Here is a 19,750-nt window from a genome sequence, read left to right as displayed (position 1 = left end):
AAGGTAGATGGTGTAGCCGTTCCGACACAAACGCTGCTGAGAACTCTCGGTGTCACTCTCGACCGATCACTCAACTTTAAAGCGCATTGTAAAATGACGAAGAAGACGTGTGAATCCAGGCTGCGTATCTTGAAGATGATCGGTGCCAAGCTACCTCGTGGTCAACGCGCTTCTTTACTGCAAATCGGGTCCGCAATTGTTACCTCGCGACTCCTCTACGGTATGGGACTTGTAAGCAGAGGAGGAGATGCCGTCATCCAAACGCTCGCTCCTACATACAACAGGATGGTAAGGTTTGCATCCGGTGCATACGTCACGAGCCCTATCGTAGCCATTATGGCAGAAGCTGGAACCCTACCATTCGACCTACTCGTTCTTCAAAATATAGCCCGCTTGGCCATCCATACGTTGGGAAAAAGCAAGGATAATGCCGATCTCCCACTGGTACATCGAGCATCCGAACGTCTGACAGAGGTGATCGGTATCCCTCTTCCAGATATTTGCACTCGTACGCGTTTAGCTGCACGAAGATGGTACGAACCCAAGCCCCAAATCGTGTGGGACATAAAGAGACGTGTGAAAGCTGGAGACCCCCAGGAAATTGTTCGGCCTGCTTTTCAGGAGCTCCTAGCAGGTCGTTTCAACCGTTCAACTATCGTCTACACGGATGGCTCGAAAGATGACGATGCAGTAGGTGCGGGAGTGTATGGAGAATACTTCCAACAATCGGTTGGTCTTCCCTCGCCATGCAGTGTCTTCTCGGCAGAAGCGTTTGCAATCAAAACAGCGTTAGCAACACATAACACGGTCAGTGATTTGGTGGTTATGTCTGATTCGGCCAGTTGCTTATCGGCATTAGAAGCAGGCACATCGCAACACCCGTGGATTCAGCAGATTGAAAACATGTTACGAGGCCGTCCAATCAAGCTGTGCTGGATTCCGGGTCATGCTGGTATCCATGGCAACGAAGAGGCAGACCGCCTCGCTGGAGAAGCCAGGGGTAATGCCCCTTTACGAATAGCCGTTCCGGGAGAAGACGCGAACAACCAAATGAAAACAGCTATCCGAAATCAGTGGTTCCATCGATGGTCTGCGTCCACTGAAGTAAAACTTCGCGAAGTTAAGTTCGACACAGGGAAGTGGACTGACCGCGAGAATTCGGCCGAACAGCGAGTGCTTACCCGGCTTCGAATAGGGCATACCCGGCTAACACACGACTTTCTGCTAAAGAAAACCTCACCACCAGTGTGCGACTGCTGTGGGATCATTGTAGATGTCCGCCACGTGATCCTCCACTGCAGAAAATACGACGAAGTTAGACGAAAGCACAATATCGAGTCGACTAGTCTACGAGCGGCTCTGCGCAACGACAGCAAAAATGAGGAGAGTATGGTAAAATTTCTCAAGGAAACTAACCTATTTAAAATGTTATAAAATTTTATTTTGATTTGTAACTGATAACTGCATTGTAAAATTTACAGGTAAAATATTTTTCTTCCGACACGAATGCACCCTTCCTTGGTGTAAAGTGTCGTTAATAAACAACAACAACAACAACAGCGCGCATTCGGGAATTAAACACAGTGTTTTTTCGGTGTTTTTCGCGATATTCGCGGTTTATTTTTCGACAAAAAGGTGAACGAAGTGCTTCTCTAGTGGTGAACAGTGAAAGTTTGGTGAAAATCGGTTCAGAAACGGCTGAAAAAAGTGAATTTTAGTTTTGCCCACGCGGTGCAATAGGTAAACAAACAGCCATCGCTGTGCCTACCCGCGTGGTTGCCGGGCCGATCTTGCATTCACTCGCTGGTGGAGTGTGACGGTGTGCTGAACGGACGATATTTTTGAGTCTCAAAAAACGTAAAAAGTTTTTGAAAAATTATTGAATTTTTTTTTAACGTTGGATTTGGTGGTATTTGAGATACCAGTACAGTGTATACCGATATTTGTACGGTACAGTGCGGGCCAAAAGTGTATGAACGGCAAAAAATAAAAATTGGAAAAGTGCGTTTTTCTTGCTTGTTTTGCTATTTAGAGGCTGTGTAGAAGCAAGCAAGCGAACAGATTCACCACTGCGAATCTACAGTGTGTCCCAAAAGTGTTGGAACACTTCGAAAAAGTCGACGTTGAAGGGGCAAATAAGGTAAGATCTTTCCTTTTCTTCACCTTTTTTGTCCATTTGGGGTTGGTATCGGGTGACCGTGCCACATAGCAGTTTCCAACGTCTGGTGGTGTAATCTAAGATGGCGGCCGCTAGTAGCGGTGATCCGGGAGGGTCAAGCCAAAGGAGATTACCGGAATTTATGGATCCGACGAACAAATTTGGTTAACTGACATTCCTGCAGCTGACAGGTAAAGACGGCGTACCATTGCCAAGAAACCCGTTCGTCATTGGTAAATCGGTGGAGGTTGTCGCTGGAGGCCCAATTGAAGGTGCGAATACCGAAGCTCAAGGGACACGGTATACCCTTCGAGTTCGGAACCCAGTCCAAGTTACCAAATTAATGAAGATGACCAAGCTCATTGACGGTACTGATGTTGTGGTTGAATCCCATCCGAATCTGAACGTAAGCAGATGTGTTATTTCCTGCTACGATCTGATTCACCTTGAAGAGAAGGAGGTTTTACAAGAAATTATAAGCCAGGGTGTGATTCGTGTACAGCGAATTACACGAAAGGAAGAGGAGAAAAGAGTGAATACGCCAGCGCTTATCTTGACCTTCTGCAAGACCACATACCCGGAATACATGAAGATCGGTTTGCTTCGCGTCCCTACCCGCCCGTACTTCCCAAACCCGATGCTTTGTTATGGATGCTTCAAATACGGTCATACGCGTGTTCGCTGTCCTGGCCCGCAACGTTGTCCTAATTGCTCTGGAGAACATCAAGGTGAAGAAAAATGTCAAGCAGCCCAGTTCTGCCTAAATTGTAAAGGTGATCACCAACCAACAAGCCGCCAATGTCCAAATTATAAAAAGGAAGTAGAGGTCATAAAAATAAAAATCCGCGACAATTTGACATTCCCGGAAGCGCGCAAACGAGCTGAACAGCAAAATCTTGGAAGTTACGCCCAGGCTGCAGCGCAACCGAACGAGATCCTGAATAAATTGAAAGAACTGGAGCAGACAATGAAGAAGAAGGATGCGCAGATCGTTAAACTTCTGACAGAGAACAAACGCAAGGACGAGAAAATTGAGCAAATGATGGCGTACATCAAACAACAGTCCGCCAGCCAAGAAAAACCACAGCACAGTAAAGAACAAAAACCAACGAATCAGACGGCCGGGCCAATAACACGATCCAGGAACAACTCACCAGCGATAAATACGGACTCAAAACGAGGAAGACCACAGAAACAACACACCCCTCTCAGCAAACCAACGACAACCTCACCGGATAACTTAAGCCCGCCACCAAAAAGAACCGCTACCACTACCACCAACGAAACTATGGAATATTCAGACGATGAAATTGAGATTACCGAGACGCCTCCTAGCCAGCCTCTTCGATAATTCTCATTTTCATCAACGCTTGGATACCAACGAAAACCCACGCACGAATACTGACCACGAGATAGATCGGTTTGGAAGAGAGGAAAGTGTAGTACTCCTTCCAACGCAAGCACAGCAGGATGAAGGAACTATCCGGGCCGTCATACCCCAACCCGTTGATAGTGAATTCACCTCTGTGGCCGATAGGAACACCGATTTTACCACTTCAACTAACAAAACTACAAACCAGAGCAACCCGATCGTCATCTACGAGAGAACGAGCATAACTACACAAAGTCTATCCCCAGTGCCGACCGCAGTCGGTGTTCGTGAGCATAATAGTGTAGTTTGTACGACAGCGGTTGGCACTGTGGGGCTGGAACTTCCCCAGGTCAGTTCCGAAGTTGTCAATCCCTTCGCAGGTACTGCTTGTTTTGATGTTCTTTCAGGTTTGAAGGACAACATCGACGATACGCTCCTTCCACATCATCACCTGCTATCGCCCGGGGAAGGCCCATCGAGATCATCACTTCGAGATAGAACAGCTGTAACAACGAAAACTACACAAAGTCTTTCCCCAGTGCCGGTCGCTGTCGGTAGTTCTGGAAGTAATCGTGTAGTAGTTTCGACAGCGGCTGGCACTGTGGGGCTAGACGTCCCACAGGTCAGTCCATCTTCAATTTATCTCCGAACGAATTCTGTTGCGGCTTCTACCGTTACAGATGCGACCAGCAGTAACCGGTTTGGGGAAGAAGAGAAGAAAGTAGCTTCCCCACTTCATCATGAAGGGATCGACCGGGGGGAAGAGGACTGTCCCTACTTCCCAGATATACAGTCCTCGCAATTCTCCTCCTGGCTTTCCGCCGGCGAAGATACACCGCAACAACAGCAGAAGCATCAGAGCACCGATATCCCGATTGAAATCAGCGCAACCACGTCCCGTTACCAACGAAACACACCGGCGAGGACCCGCAGGCAATCACCTTCGCTATCAACATCGTCTTCGTCAGCGACTTTCGCCAATCGAGACAGCAGATGCTTCGCCCTTCAATGGAACATTCGGGGCCTGCGAACCAACATCAGCGAGCTTAAACAGCTAATCTGCGAGTACGGACCGAGCCTGATAGCGCTTCAGGAAACAAAAGTTGACAACCGAGTAGTCACAGCAGATTTCATCGGCAACAACTACACTCTTTTGCTGAAAACTGGGAGTTGTCGATACTGGCAACAAGGAGTAGGTCTTGCCATTCGGGATGGTGTTCCATTTGAACGAATTGATATCGACGACAGTATACAAGCTATCGCAGTTCGGATCCAACTGCCACAACAAATGACGGTGGTGTCGATCTACGTCCCTCCCAATACTCAACAGTGTCAAGAACAGCTGGGTGACTTCCTCGAAAAGCTTCCACGTCCAGTGCTTGTACTAGGCGACTTTAACGCGCACCATATTTGCTGGGGTTCTACGAAATCTACCGCATTAGGCCACTTCATCGCCGAAAAAACGTTATCGGAAAGATTACTCATCCTCAACGACGGCTCGCACACTCGGATTGACCCAGCTACCGGTATCACTTCGGCTATTGACCTCTCGATCTGCTCCGAATCGGTGGCTGCGAAATTTGTTTGGCGAACACTTCCGGACACCCACAGCAGTGATCACTTTCCCATTCTCGTTTCCATTCCCGGACTGTCGACTATCCCAACGAAAAGACAGAAATGGATTTACGACCAAGCAGATTGGACAACCTACGAGCGATTGACCGCCAACGCTATTCGACCGGGCGTCGAAATATCCATCGACTGTTTCGTTGACCGGTTGATTAGAGCAGCAAACACCGCGATACCTCGCACTACCGGCAGAGTCGGTCCCAAAGCGGTTCCGTGGTGGTGTCCGGAGGTGAAAGCAGCTATCAAAAATCGGAGAAAAGCACTTAGAGCACTGAAGCGTATACCAGTAGAGGACCCACGAAAAGCGGATGCACTGAAAAGCTTCCAGGAATCACGAGCAGCAGCAAGAAAATCTATCCATGACGCCAAGAAAAAATCATGGGAAGACTTCGTCGCGAAGATATCTCCAAGTTCAACCACGTCGGAGATGTGGCAGACAGTGAACACGTTGAGAGGGAAACGCCAACACCGCCCAACTGTCATCAAGCGGTCCAATGGTTACACCGATAAGCCAGAAGAAATAGCTGAAGAACTGGCGCAACACTACAGCGAAAGATCCGCAACCTCCAGCTATTCGTCGTTGTTCCAGAGGGAGAAAGAAAAGGCCGAACGAAACCGCATAAACTTCTCGCCAGATAGCGATGATATCTACAATTTGGACTTCACCCTGAATGAATTGCTGTGGGCACTCGACAGAGGAAGAAGTGGCTCTTCAGGACCGGACTGCATCGGCTATCCAATGCTTCAGCGACTGCCATTGTCTGTGAAAACTGCCATGTTGGAACTTTTCAACAGAATATGGCGCAGTGGCGTATTCCCACCCTGTTGGCGAACCGGAATCATCGTTCCAATTCCAAAGCCAAGCTCGGATGACGCGGGTCCAGCTGCATTCCGTCCAATCACGTTAACTAGTTGCATGGCGAAGGTGTTCGAGCGAATTGTCAACCGACGGTTAACCACCGAACTAGAGTCGAACGGGCGTCTCGACAAACGACAACATGCCTTCAGATCCGGTCGGGGTACTGACACATACTTTGCGGAGCTGGAGAAGTCATTACCCGACCGTGACGAGCACTGTCTGATAGCGTCGCTAGACTTGGCCAAGGCGTACGACACCACTTGGAGATATGGCATCCTACGAACACTGCAGAAATGGCAAATACGCGGAAGGATGATAAACATTGTCAACAGCTTTCTGGCAGAGAGAACGTTCCAGGTCAACGTAGAGGGGCATTTGTCGCCAGCACATCCGCTGGAAAACGGTGTACCACAGGGCTCAGTGCTCTCTGTTACACTATTTCTCGTGGCTATCCAACCCATCTTCCGTGTCGTTCCGAATTCCGTACAAGTGTTGCTGTACGCCGACGATATCCTGCTCCTTGTATGGGGGAAGAAAGACCAGTCGCTTCACCGAAAACTTCAGGCCGCAGTGAAAGCCGTCGATAAATGGTCGAGAAGTGTTGGATTTACGATATCTGCAACGAAATCCAGCATCTTCTATTGCAGCCCTAACGTACGCCGTGAACCCATACAGGCGATAAAGGTAGATGGTGTAGCCGTTCCAACACAAACGCTGCTGAGAACCCTCGGTGTTACTCTCGACCGATCGCTCAACTTTAAAGCGCATTGCAAAATGGCGAAGAAAACGTGCGAATCCAGGCTGCGTATCTTGAAGATGATTGGCGCCAAGCTACCCCGTGGTCAACGCGCTTCTTTACTTCAAATCGGGTCAGCAATTGTCACCTCTCGATTACTATATGGCATGGGGCTCGTAAGCAGCGGAGGAGATGCCGTCGTCCAAACACTCGCACCTACATACAACAGGATGGTAAGGTTTGCATCTGGTGCATACGTCACGAGTCCAATTCTAGCCATTATGGCTGAAGCAGGTACTTTGCCGTTCGATCTGCTTGTCCTCCAAACCATCGCACGATTGGCTATCCGTATGTTAGAGAATAGTGGGGATAATGCTGCTCTTCCCTTGGTACATAGAGCTTCCAGTCGTTTGATGGAGATAGTCGGAACGCCTCTTCCAAATATCTGCTCCCGCACGCGGCTAACTACTCGAAAGTGGTACGAAGCCAGACCCCAGATCATGTGGGACATCAAGAAACGCGTAAAAGCCGGAGATCCTTCGGATACTGTCCGTCCAGTCGTCCAGGAGCTACTGACAGAACGTTTCAGCCGATCAACAGTCGTCTACACAGATGGGTCGAAAGACGATATCGCTGTCGGCGCGGGAGTTTTCGGAGAACACTATCAACAGTCGCTAGGTCTTCCACAGCAATGCAGCGTCTTCTCAGCCGAGGCATTTGCAATAAAAACAGCGCTAACAGCATACCACACGTCTAGCGATTTGCTGATCATGTCAGATTCGGCTAGCTGTTTATCAGCAATCGAAGCCGGCACATCCCAGCACCCGTGGATCCAACAGATTGAAAACATGCTTCGGAACCGTCCAATCAATCTTTGCTGGATCCCAGGTCACACTGGCATCCGCGGTAACGAAGAAGCAGACCGACTTGCAGGAGAAGCCAGGGGCGTTCCCCCATTGGATATATCCGTTCCCGGAGCAGATGCCGTTAGTCAAATCAAAACAACTATCCGAAATCGATGGTACCAGCGGTGGTCAGCGTCCACCGAGGTGAAACTACGCGAAGTAAAATTCAACACAACAAAGTGGACTGACCGCGAGAATTCGGCCGACCAACGAGTGCTAACGCGATTGCGAATAGGGCACACCCGATTGACGCACGAATTCCTGCTGAAGAGGACCTCTCCACCAGTATGCGACTGCTGTGGAGTCACCTTAGACGTTCGTCATGTGATCCTTCACTGCAGGATATACGACGAAACGAGGAAAAAGCACGACATCGAGCCGACGAGTTTACGAGCGGCGTTATGCAACGACAACGACAGTGAGCAGAAAGTTTTAAACTTCCTTAAAGAAGCAAACTTGTATAAAAAAATTTGAAAAAAAACTGAATTGTAAATTATTATTTCAATGTTAATGAAAGCGAAATTGAAACTATTTTTTCCGACACGAATGCACCTTTCTGGTGTAAAGTGTCTTTAATAAAGAACAACAACAACAACAATTATTATTATTATTATTATTATTATTATTATTATTATTCATCTGAGTTGGAAACACCGTTCCGTACGGTACATACAACGCGCATTCGTAAATTTCATACCGTGTTTTTCCGTGTTTTTCGCGATAACCGCGGTCCAATTTACGACGAATAGACGAGTGAAGTTGTTCTCTAGTGGTGAATAGTGAAAGATTGACGCAAATCGGTGAAGAAACGGCTGAAAAAAGTGAATTTTTAGTTTTGCCCACGCGGTGCTATAGGTAAACAAACAGCCATCGCTGTGCCTACCCGCGTGGCTGCCCGGCCAGTTCATTCACTTGCTGTAGATGCCAGTCGTGAGAGTGACGGTGCCCTGAACGGGAGATATTATTGAAGACGTAAAAAACGTGAAAAGTTTTGGAAAATTTGGAAAATTTTTTTTGATTTGTTATTTGGTGGTAGTTGAGTATAATACAGTGCGTATTGAAAAATTTGGACGTTACAGTGCGTGCCAAAAAAGTTGGAACAATAAAAAGGGCGGAATCCATTAAGTGCGTTTTTTCTTGGCGAAATTCATTCAGTTCGCTTCTCTTGGCTGTGTAGAAGTGGAAAACAAGCAGTAGCGACACTGCTCACCTACAGTGTGTCCCAAAAGTGTGGGAACACTTCGAAAAAGTCGACGTTGAAGGGGCAAATAAGGTAAGATCTTTCCTTTTCTTTACCTTTTTGTCCATTTGGGGTTGGTATCGGGTGACCGTGCCACATAGCAGTTTCCAACGTCTGGTGGTGTGATCCAAGATGGCGGCCGCTAGTAGCGGTGACCCGGGAGGGTCAAGCAAAAGAAGATTACCGGAGTATATGGACCCGACGAATAAATTCGGCGAATTGACGTTCCTGCAGCTGACAGGTAAAGACGGTGTACCTTTGCCAAGAAACCCGTTTATCATTGGAAAATCGGTTGAGGTTGCCGCTGGTGGTCCAATCGAAGGTGCGAATACTGAAGCTCAAGGGACACGGTATACCCTTCGAGTTCGGAACCCCGCCCAAGTTGCTAAGTTGCAGAAAATGAACCAGCTCATTGACGGCACTGAAGTAGTGGTTGAAGCCCATCCGAATCTGAACGTAAGCAGATGCGTAATTTCCTGCTACAATCTGATTCATATGGAAGAGAAGGATGTTTTACAGGAAATCATAAGCCAGGGAGTGATTCGTGTACAGCGAATTACACGAAAGGAAGCCGAGAATAGAGTAAATACGCCAGCGCTAATATTGACCTTCTGCAAGACCACATACCCGGAATACATAAAGATCGGTTTGCTTCACGTTCCTACTCGCCCATACTTCCCGAACCCGATGCTTTGTTATGGATGCTTTAACTACGGCCATACACGCGTTCGATGTCCTGGTCCCCAGCGATGTTTTAACTGCTCGAAAGATAAACACGGCGAAGATAAATGCAAAGAAACGGCGTACTGTCGGAATTGTGAAGGCGATCACCAACCAACTAGCCGCGAATGTCCTGTTTATAAAAAAGAAATGGAGGTCATAAAAATAAAAGTACGCGACAATCTAACATTCCCGGAAGCACGCAAACGAGCGGAACATCTAAGTAAAGGCAGCTATGCTCAGGCCACAGCACAACCGAATGAGATCCTTAGCAAGCTGAAAGAGTTGGAACTGGCAATGAAGAAGAAGGACGAAACGATCGCAAAACTTCTGGCGGAGACCAAACGAAAAGACGAAAAAATCGAGCAAATGTTGGCGTACATCCATCAGATGAAACAACAGTCCGCCAGCCAAGAAAAACCACAATACAACAAAGAACAGAAGCAAACGAGCCAACAAATCGGGCCTGTAACGAGATCCAGGAATAGTTCACCAGCGATAAATACGGATTCAAAACGAGGAAGACCACAGAAACAACACACCCCGTTCAGCAAACCAACGACAACTTCACCGGATAACTTAAGCCCACCACCAAAAAGAACCGCTGCCACTACCACCAACGAAACGATGGAATATTCGGACGATGAAATTGAGATTACCGAGACGCCTCCTAGCCAGCCTCTTCGATAATTCTCATTTTCATCAACGTTTGGATACCAACGACAACCCACGCACGAATACTGACTACGAGATAGATCGGTTTGGAAGAGAGGAAAGTGTAGTACTCCTTCCAACGCAAGCACAGCAGGATGAAGGAACTATCCGGGCCGTCATACCCCAACCCGTTGATAGTGAATTCACCTCTGTGGCCGATAGGAACACCGATTTCACCACTACAACTTGCGAACCAGTAAACAAAAGAATCCCGAGCGACGAACAGAAGGAGATCAGCAAAACTACACGAAGCCTTTCCCCAGTGCCGACTGCAGTCGGTGTTTTTAAACATGATAGTGTAGTTTGTACGACAGCGGTTGGCACTGCGGGGCTTGACCCTCCACAGGTCAGTTCTGACTTTGCCAAACCTATTACGGATACTGCTGCGCTAAATTCCTTTACAGAGTCGACTAACATCACCGTACCCATACATCTCTGGAACCAACCATTGCTTTCACCTGGAGAAGGCATATCTACAGGAATGTTCCACGTTGGCTCAGCAACTCTAGCGTCGAAGCAGCAATCAACGAAAACTACACGAAGTCCTTCCCCAGTGCCGATCGCAGTCGGTGTTTTTGAACATGATAGTGTAGTTTGTACGACAGCGGTTGGCACTGTGGGGCTGGACCTATCTCAGGTCAGTTCCAAGTCTGCTAACCCTTTCACAGATACTGCTGCGCTAAACGTTTTTACAGATCCGGTTGGCAACACTGTTCTTGCTGAACCTTGGCACCAACCGCTGCTTTCACCCGGAGAAGGCACATCGACAAGACTATACCACAACGAATCAGTAACCCGATCGTCGAAGAAGCAATCCACTAAAACTACACAAAGTCTTTCCCCAGTGCCGGTCGCTGTCGGTAGTTCTGGAAGTAATCGTGTAGTTGTTTCGACAGCGGCTGGCACTGTGGGGCTAGACGTCCCACAGGTCAGTCCAATATCGCTTCATCTACGCGCAAATGCTGCTGCTGCTTCCTCTGTTGCAGATGTAACCAGTTCGAGTCCAACGAGTAACCGGTTTGGGGAAGAAGAGAAGAAAGTAGCTTCCCCACTTCATAATGAAGGGATCGACCGGGGGAAGAGGACTGTCCCTACCTCCCTGATATACAGTCCTCGCAATTCTCCTCCTGGCTTTCCGCCGGCGAAGATACACCGCAACATCACAACCAGTACCAGAGTACCGATCGTTCCGTGGATATCAGCACACGCAACGTGCCAGCTGGACATCGAAGGTCTATTTCGTCTTTATCATCGTCTTCGTCAACGACTTCCGCCAGACGAGATAGTAGATGTTTCGCACTTCAGTGGAACATTCGGGGGCTGCGAACCAATGTCAGCGAGCTTAAACAGCTCATCACTGAATACGAACCGAGCCTAATAGCACTACAGGAAACCAAAGTGGACAATCGAGTGATCCCAGCCGACTTCATTGGCAAGAACTATACTCTGTTGCTTCAGACTGGTAGCTGTCGACACTGGCAACACGGAGTGGGCCTGGCCATTAGGGATGGAGTGCCCTTTGAGCGGATTGACGTCGATAAGGATATCCAAGCGATCGCAGTTCGGGTTCAACTACCACAGCAAATGACGGTGGTATCAATATACATTCCTCCCAGTACCCAACAGTGCCAAGAAAAACTATGTGACCTCCTCGAACAGCTCCCACGTCCTATGTTAGTGCTAGGTGACTTCAATGCTCATCACATATGCTGGGGATCCAACAAATCGTCCGCACTAGGTCAATTCATCGCAGAAAAAACGTTGGAAGAACACCTAGTTATACTTAACAATGGGTCGCATACACGAGTCGACCCAGCCACCGGTGCTACTTCAGCTATCGACCTGTCAATCTGCTCCGTTACTGTGGCCTCGAAATTCACCTGGCGAACGCTTCCAGATAACTATAACAGTGACCACCTGCCAATAACCGTTTCCATCCCCGGGTTCTCACATGTTCCAACAAAAAGGCGACAATGGATTTATGACCAAGCGGACTGGACAGCTTACGAACGATTGACCGCCAACGCCATACAACCGGGCGTCGAAATGTCAATCGACCGTTTTGTCGATCATTTGATCACTGCAGCAAACACTGCAATACCCAGAAGCAGCGGAAAGATCGGACCTAAGGCAGTTCCTTGGTGGTGTCCGGAGGTAAAAGCAGCCATAAAAAGTCGAAGAAAAGCACTCAGAGCACTGAAGCGTATCGAAATGGAGGACCCACGAAAACCTGAAGCACTGAAAAGCTTTCAGGAAGCACGGGCAGCAACAAGAAAATCAATCCGTGATGCCAAACAACGATCGTGGGAGGAATTCGTCGCGAAAATATCCCCAAACTCCACTGCATCGGAAATGTGGCAGACAGTGAACGCATTAAGAGGAAAACGTCAGCATCGCCCAGCCGTCATTAAACGTTCAGCTGGCTACACGGATAATGCAGAAGAAGTGGCTGAAGAACTAGCAGAGCATTACAGCGCAATATCGGCAACATCCAGCTACCCTCCTTCGTTTCAAATTGAGAAGGAAAAGGCCGAACGAAACCGTTTCAACTTTTCACCCGAGACCGACGGCATCTATAACTCCGACTTCACTTTGAATGAGCTGGTATGGGCGCTCGACAGAGGACGAAGTAATTCTACAGGTCCGGATTCAGTCGGCTATCCAATGCTACAACGACTACCATTGTCGGTGAAAACTGCTTTATTGGAGCTTTTCAACAGGGTTTGGCGCAGTGGCGTATTTCCATCCTGTTGGCGAACTGGAATTATTGTACCAATCCCAAAGCCGAATTCGAGCGACACAGGTCCATCTGCTTTCCGACCGATCACGTTAACGAGCTGTATGGCGAAGGTATTCGAGCGGATGGTGAATCGACGGTTAACTACCGAGCTTGAATCGAACGGGCGGCTAGATATTCGACAACATGCCTTCAGATCCGGCCGAGGTACTGACACATATTTTGCGGAGTTGGAGAGGTCATTACCCGACCGTGACGAGCACTGTCTGATAGCATCGCTTGATTTGGCTAAGGCGTACGACACCACTTGGAGATACGGCATCCTGCGAACATTACGAAAGTGGCAGATACGCGGAAACATGATAAACATGCTCACTAGCTTTCTTTCAGAGCGAACGTTCCAGGTAAACATCGATGGGCATTTATCGCGCAAGCTGCCGCTGGAAAATGGTGTACCACAGGGTTCTGTGCTCTCAGTTACCCTATTCCTCGTAGCAATCCAACCTATCTTCCGGGTGGTTCCGAATACCGTGACAGTGCTATTGTACGCCGATGACATCCTTCTTGTAGTGCGGGGCAAAAAAGAACAACCACTCTATCGGAAACTACAGTCAGCAGTAAAAGCCGTTCATAGATGGGCGAAAAGTGTTGGATTCACGATATCAGCAACAAAATCCAGCATCTTTTACTGTAGCCCGAATGCCCGCCGTGAGCCCACGCAATCCATCAGGATAGATACAGTAGCTATACCGTCACAAAATCAACTGAAAACCCTCGGTATCACTCTCGACAGATCGCTGAACTTCAAAGCGCATTGCAAGCTAACGAAGAAGGCATGTGAATCCAGGCTGCGTATCCTGAAAATGATTGGAGCAAAGCTACCACGTGGTCAACGGACTTCTTTGTTACAAATCGGCTCCGCCATTGTCACTTCGCGACTATTGTATGGGATGGGACTCGTTAGTCGGGGCGGAGATGTCGTCACCAAAACTCTCGCGCCCGCCTACAACAGGATGGTAAGATTTGCATCTGGTGCATTCGTTACAAGTCCGATCTTAGCCATCATGGCCGAAGCAGGCACCTTACCATTCGATCTCCTCGTTCTCCAAAGCATAACCCGATTGTCCATCCGTTTGTTGGAAAAAAGCAGAGATAATGCGGATCTCCCACTAGTACGTCGAGCTTCCGAAGAACTGTCAGAGGTGATCGGAATGCCCTTACCAAATATTTGTACTCGAACCCGACTAGCCACCCGAAAGTGGTACGAGCCCAAGCCCCACGTCGTGTGGGATATCAAAAGATGTGTGAATGCCGGAGATCCCTCTGAGGTGGTCCGTCCTGTCGTTCAGGAGCTCCTGAATGCTCGCTTCAGCAACTCAACGGTTGTGTATACTGACGGATCGAAAGACGACGACGCAGTAGGCGCGGGAATGTTTGGAGAACATCTCCAGCAGTCGACTGGTCTTCCGCCACAGTGCAGCGTGTTCTCAGCCGAGGCGTTTGCAATTAAAACAGCGGTAACTTCGTACTACACTTCCAACGATCTGCTAATAATGACAGACTCAGCCAGTTGTTTATCGGCAATTGAAGCTGGCACGTCCCAGCATCCGTGGATCCAGGAGATTGAAACCATGATAAGACATCGTCCAATCAATCTGTGCTGGATTCCAGGACACGCTGGAATTCGCGGGAATGAAGAGGCAGACCGCCTCGCAGGAGAAGCCAGGGGTAATGCCCCTTTGCAAATAGCCATTCCGGGAGCAGACGCCAACAATCAGGTAAAATCAGCTATCCGAAATCACTGGTACCGTCGATGGTCTGCATCCACTGAAGTGAAGCTTCGCGAAATAAAATTCGATACGGTAAAGTGGACTGACCGCGAGAGTTCGGCTGATCAACGAGTGCTCACCCGGTTGCGAATAGGGCATACCCGATTGACGCACGACTTCCTTCTAAAGAGAGAAACCCCACCAGTTTGCGACTGCTGCGGGGTAACCGTAGATGTTCGTCATATAATCCTTCAGTGCCGAAAATACGACGATGCTAGAAGGATGCACAACATCGATTCGACGAGCCTACGAGTGGCTTTAGGCAACGACACGAACACCGAAGACAATCTGCTAAGCTTCCTCAAGGAAACCAATTTGTATAAACGAATGTGAAAAATAATGAATTGTAAATTGTTTTATAATGTTGATAGGAATTTGGAAACTAATTATCTTCCGACACGAATGCACCGTTTGGTGTAAAGTGTCGTTAATAAACAACAACAACAAAAATTATTATTATTATTATTATTATTATTATTATTATTATTATTATTATTATTATTATTATTATTATTATTATTATTATTATTATTATTATTATTATTATTATTATTATTATTATTATTATTATTATTATTATTATTATTATTATTATTATTATTATTATTATTATTATTCATCTGAGTTGGAAACACCGTTCCGTACGGTACATACAACGCTCTTTCAAAAATTTCACACTGTGTTTTTTCGGTTTTTTTCGCGATATTCGCGGTTTATTTTTGAGCGAAAACACGAGTGAAGTGGTTTTTCAGTGACTGACAGTGACAGTTTCACGAAAATCGGTGAAGAAACGGCTGAAATAAGTGGATTTTAGTTTACCCACGCGGCAATAAAATCAAAACAACCAGCCATCGCTGTGGCTACCAGTGCGGTCGCCCAGCTATTTTCATTCACTGGCTGTGCCGGCTGCGTGTGTGACGGTGACGGTGGGCTGGAAGCAAGTTTTTTTTTCGAGTTTGGAAAACTGACGAAAAGTTTTTTAAAAAAAGATTTTTTTTTGCTTGATCTACCAAAAAGAGTGGTACAGTGTGGTACAGTGCGAATTGGACGTTACAGTGCGTGCCAAAAGTGTCAAAACAGCGAAAAAAGGAAAAAATCGAAAAGTGATTTTTTGCACGTTTAATTCATTGAAGGCAACGTAGAAGCGAAAAAATAAGGTAGCTGCGATTCTTCCTGCCTACAGTGTGGCCCAAAAGTGTTGGAATACTTCGAAAAGGTCGACGTTGAAGGGGCAAATAAGGTAAGATCTTTCCTTTTCTTCACCTTTTTTGTCCATTTGGGGTTGGTATCGGGTGACCGTGCCACATAGCAGTTTCCAACGTCTGGTGGTGTAATCCAAGATGGCGGCCACTAGTAGCGGTGATCCGGGAGGGTCAAGCCAAAGGAGACTGCCGGAATTTATGGATCCGACGAACAAATTTGGTGAACTGACATTCCTGCAGCTGACAGGTAAAGATGGCGTACCATTGCCAAGAAACCCGTTCGTCATTGGTAAATCGGTTGAGGTTGTCGCTGGAGGCCCAATTGAAGGTGCGAATACCGAAGCTCAAGGGACACGGTATACTCTTCGAGTTCGGAACCCAGTCCAAGTTACCAAACTAATGAAAATGACCAAGCTCATTGACGGTACTGATGTTGTGGTTGAATCCCATACGAATCTGAACGTAAGCAGATGTGTTATTTCCTGCTACGATCTGATTCACCTTGAAGAGAAGGAGGTTTTACAAGAAATTATAAGCCAGGGTGTGATTCGTGTACAGCGAATTACACGAAAGGAAGAGGAGAAAAGAGTGAATACGCCAGCGCTAATCTTGACCTTCTGCAAGACCACATACCCGGAATACATGAAGATCGGTTTGCTTCGCGTCCCTACCCGCCCGTACTTCCCAAACCCGATGCTTTGTTATGGATGCTTCAAATACGGTCATACTCGTGTTCGCTGTCCTGGCCCGCAACGTTGTCCTAATTGCTCTGGAGAACATCAAGGTGAAGAAAAATGTCGAGCAGCCCAGTTCTGCCTAAATTGTAAAGGTGATCACCAACCAACAAGCCGCCAATGTCCAAATCACAAAAAGGAAGTAGAGGTCATAAAAATAAAAATCCGCGACAATTTGACATTCCCGGAAGCGCGCAAACGAGCTGAACAGCAAAATCTTGGAAGTTACGCCCAGGCTGCAGCGCAACCGAACGAGATCCTGAATAAATTGAAAGAACTGGAGCAGACAATGAAGAAGAAGGATGAGCAGATCGTTAAACTTCTGGCAGAGAACAAACGCAAGGACGAGAAAATTGAACAAATGATGGCGTACATCAAACAACAGTCCGCCAGCCAAGAAAAACCACAGCACAGTAAAGAACAAAAGCCAACGAATCAGACGACCGGGCCAATAACACGATCCAGGAACAACTCACCAGCGATAAATACGGACTCAAAACGAGGAAGACCACAGAAACAACACACCCCTTTCAGCAAACCAACGACAACCTCACCGGATAACTTAAGCCCACCACCAAACGAAACGATGGAATATTCAGACGATGAAATTGAGATTACCGAGACGCCTCCTAGCCAGCCTCTTCGATAACTCTCATTTTCATCAACGTTTGGATACCAACGACAACCCACGCACGAATACTGACCACGAGATAGATCGGTTTGGAAGAGAGGAAAGTGTAGTACTCCTTCCAACGCAATCACAGCAGGATGAAGGAACTATCCGGGCCATCATACCCCAACCCGTTGATAGTGAATTCACCTCTGTGGCCGATAGGAACACCGATTTCACCACTACAGCTTGTAAACCAGCAGACCAAAAACCCACGATCGACGAACCGAAGTTGATCAGCAGAACTACACAAAGTCTATCCCCAGTGCCGACCGCAGTCGGTGTTCGTGAGCATAATAGTGTAGTTTGTACGACAGCGGTTGGCACTGTGGGGCTTCCTCAGGTCAGTTCCGAAATTGTCAATCCCCTTGCAGGTACTGCTTGTTCTGATGTTCTTCCAGGTTTGACTGACAACATCGACGACACGCTCCTTCCACATCACCACTCGCTGTCGCCCGGAGAAGGTCCATCGAGATATTCATTTCGGGATGGAACAGCTGCCAACACAACAGTAGCGTCGAAGCAAACAACGAAAACTACACAAAGTCTTTCCCCAGTGCCGGTCGCTGTCGGCAATTCTGGAAGTAATCGTGTAGTAGTTTCGACAGCGGCTGGCACTGTGGGGCTAGACGTCCCACAGGTCAGTCCTATTCCACCTCGCTTACGAACGGATTCTGTTGCGGTTTATCCCGTTACAGATGTGAACAGCACGAATCGAACGAGTAACCGGTTTGGGGAAGAAGAGAAGAAAGTAGCTTCCCCACTTCATCATGAAGGGATCGACCGGGGGGAAGAGGACTGTCCCTACCTCCCGGATATACGGTCCTCGCAATTCTCCTCCTGGCTTTCCGCGGGTGAAGGCACATCACAACAGCAGTTCCAGAACACCGATCTCCCAACCACGTCAAGGAACCCTGTCGGCGACCCAATACGTTCTCGTAGACGTTCGCCATCAACATCGTCGTCGTCAGCGACAATCACCACTCGCAACAGCAAAAGTTTCGCACTGCAGTGGAACATTCGGGGTCTGCGCTCCAATATCAGTGACCTTAAGCAGCTGATCGCCCAATACGAGCCGAGCTTGATAGCGTTACAAGAAACAAAGCTGGACAACCGAGTGATCTCAGCAGATTTCGTCGGTAACAACTACACTCTACTACTTGAGACTGGGAGTCGCCGATACTGGCAACAAGGGGTAGGGCTCGCCATTCGGGATGGTGTACCCTTCGAGAGACTTGAGGTCGGTGGCAATATTCAAGCAATCGCTGTTCGGATACAACTGCCACATCAAATGACGGTGGTGTCAATCTACGTCCCTCCCAGTACTCAACAATGTCAAGAGCAGCTGGGAGAATTCTTTGAGCAGCTCCCACGTCCGGTACTTGTACTGGGCGACTTCAACGCGCACCATATCTGCTGGGGTTCCAATAAATCTACTGCACTAGGCTACTTTATCGCCGAGAAAACATTGTCGGAAAGACTAGTCATTCTCAACGACGGATCACATACCCGGATTGATCCAGCTACCGGTGTCAATTCAGCTATTGACCTTTCTATCTGTTCTGAAACTATAGCCTCGAAATTTATTTGGCGAACTCTCCCGGACACCCATAATAGTGACCATTTTCCAATTCTCGTTTCCACTCCCGGACTGTCACATACTGCAACGAAAAGACAGAAATGGATCTACGACCAAGCGGATTGGACAACTTACGAACGTCTAACCGCCAGCGCTATTCGACCATGTGCCGAAATATCAATTGACTGTTTCGTTGACCGTTTGATTAAAGCAGCAAACACTGCGATACCCCGCACAACCGGTAGAGTCGGTCCAAAAGCGGTTCCGTGGTGGTGTCCGGAGGTTGAAGCGGCCATCAAAACGAGAAGAAAAACACTGAGAGCACTAAGGCGTATTCAAGCAGAAGACCCACGGAAAGCTGATGCACTAAAACACTTCCAAGAGGCGCGTGCAGCTGCAAGAAAGTCGATCCATGATGCCAAACAGCGATCGTGGGAGGAATTCGTCGCGAAGATATCTCCAAGTTCCACAGTCGGAGATGTGGCAGACAGTGAACAGGTTGAGAGGGAAACGTCAGCATCGAGCAACTGTCATCAAGCGATCTAGCGGCTACACGGATAAGGCTGAAGAAGTAGCTGAAGAACTCGCACAACATTACAGCGAACGATCCGCCACCTCCAGCTACTCGCAATTGTTCCAAAGAGAGAAGGAAAAGGCCGAACGAAA

The 19,750-nt window shown here is 47.8% G+C and overlaps 1 protein-coding gene across 1 annotated transcript; it reads left to right on the top strand.

Annotated features, from left to right (window-relative positions):
• The first annotated feature begins 13,429 nt into the window (after positions 1 to 13,429).
• Positions 13,430 to 15,232, top strand: LOC131680311 (uncharacterized). Its single transcript, XM_058961031.1, has one exon. It carries the CDS (start codon positions 13,430 to 13,432, stop codon positions 15,230 to 15,232), a length of 1,803 nt encoding a protein of 600 aa, XP_058817014.1.
• The last annotated feature ends 4,518 nt before the right edge of the window (positions 15,233 to 19,750 follow it).

Source organism: Topomyia yanbarensis, chromosome 2 (assembly GCF_030247195.1).
Source record: "Topomyia yanbarensis strain Yona2022 chromosome 2, ASM3024719v1, whole genome shotgun sequence".
Taxonomy (NCBI): domain Eukaryota; kingdom Metazoa; phylum Arthropoda; class Insecta; order Diptera; family Culicidae; genus Topomyia; species Topomyia yanbarensis.
Note: the sequence above shows the minus strand (reverse complement) of the source record. Positions and strands in the feature narration are given on the sequence as shown.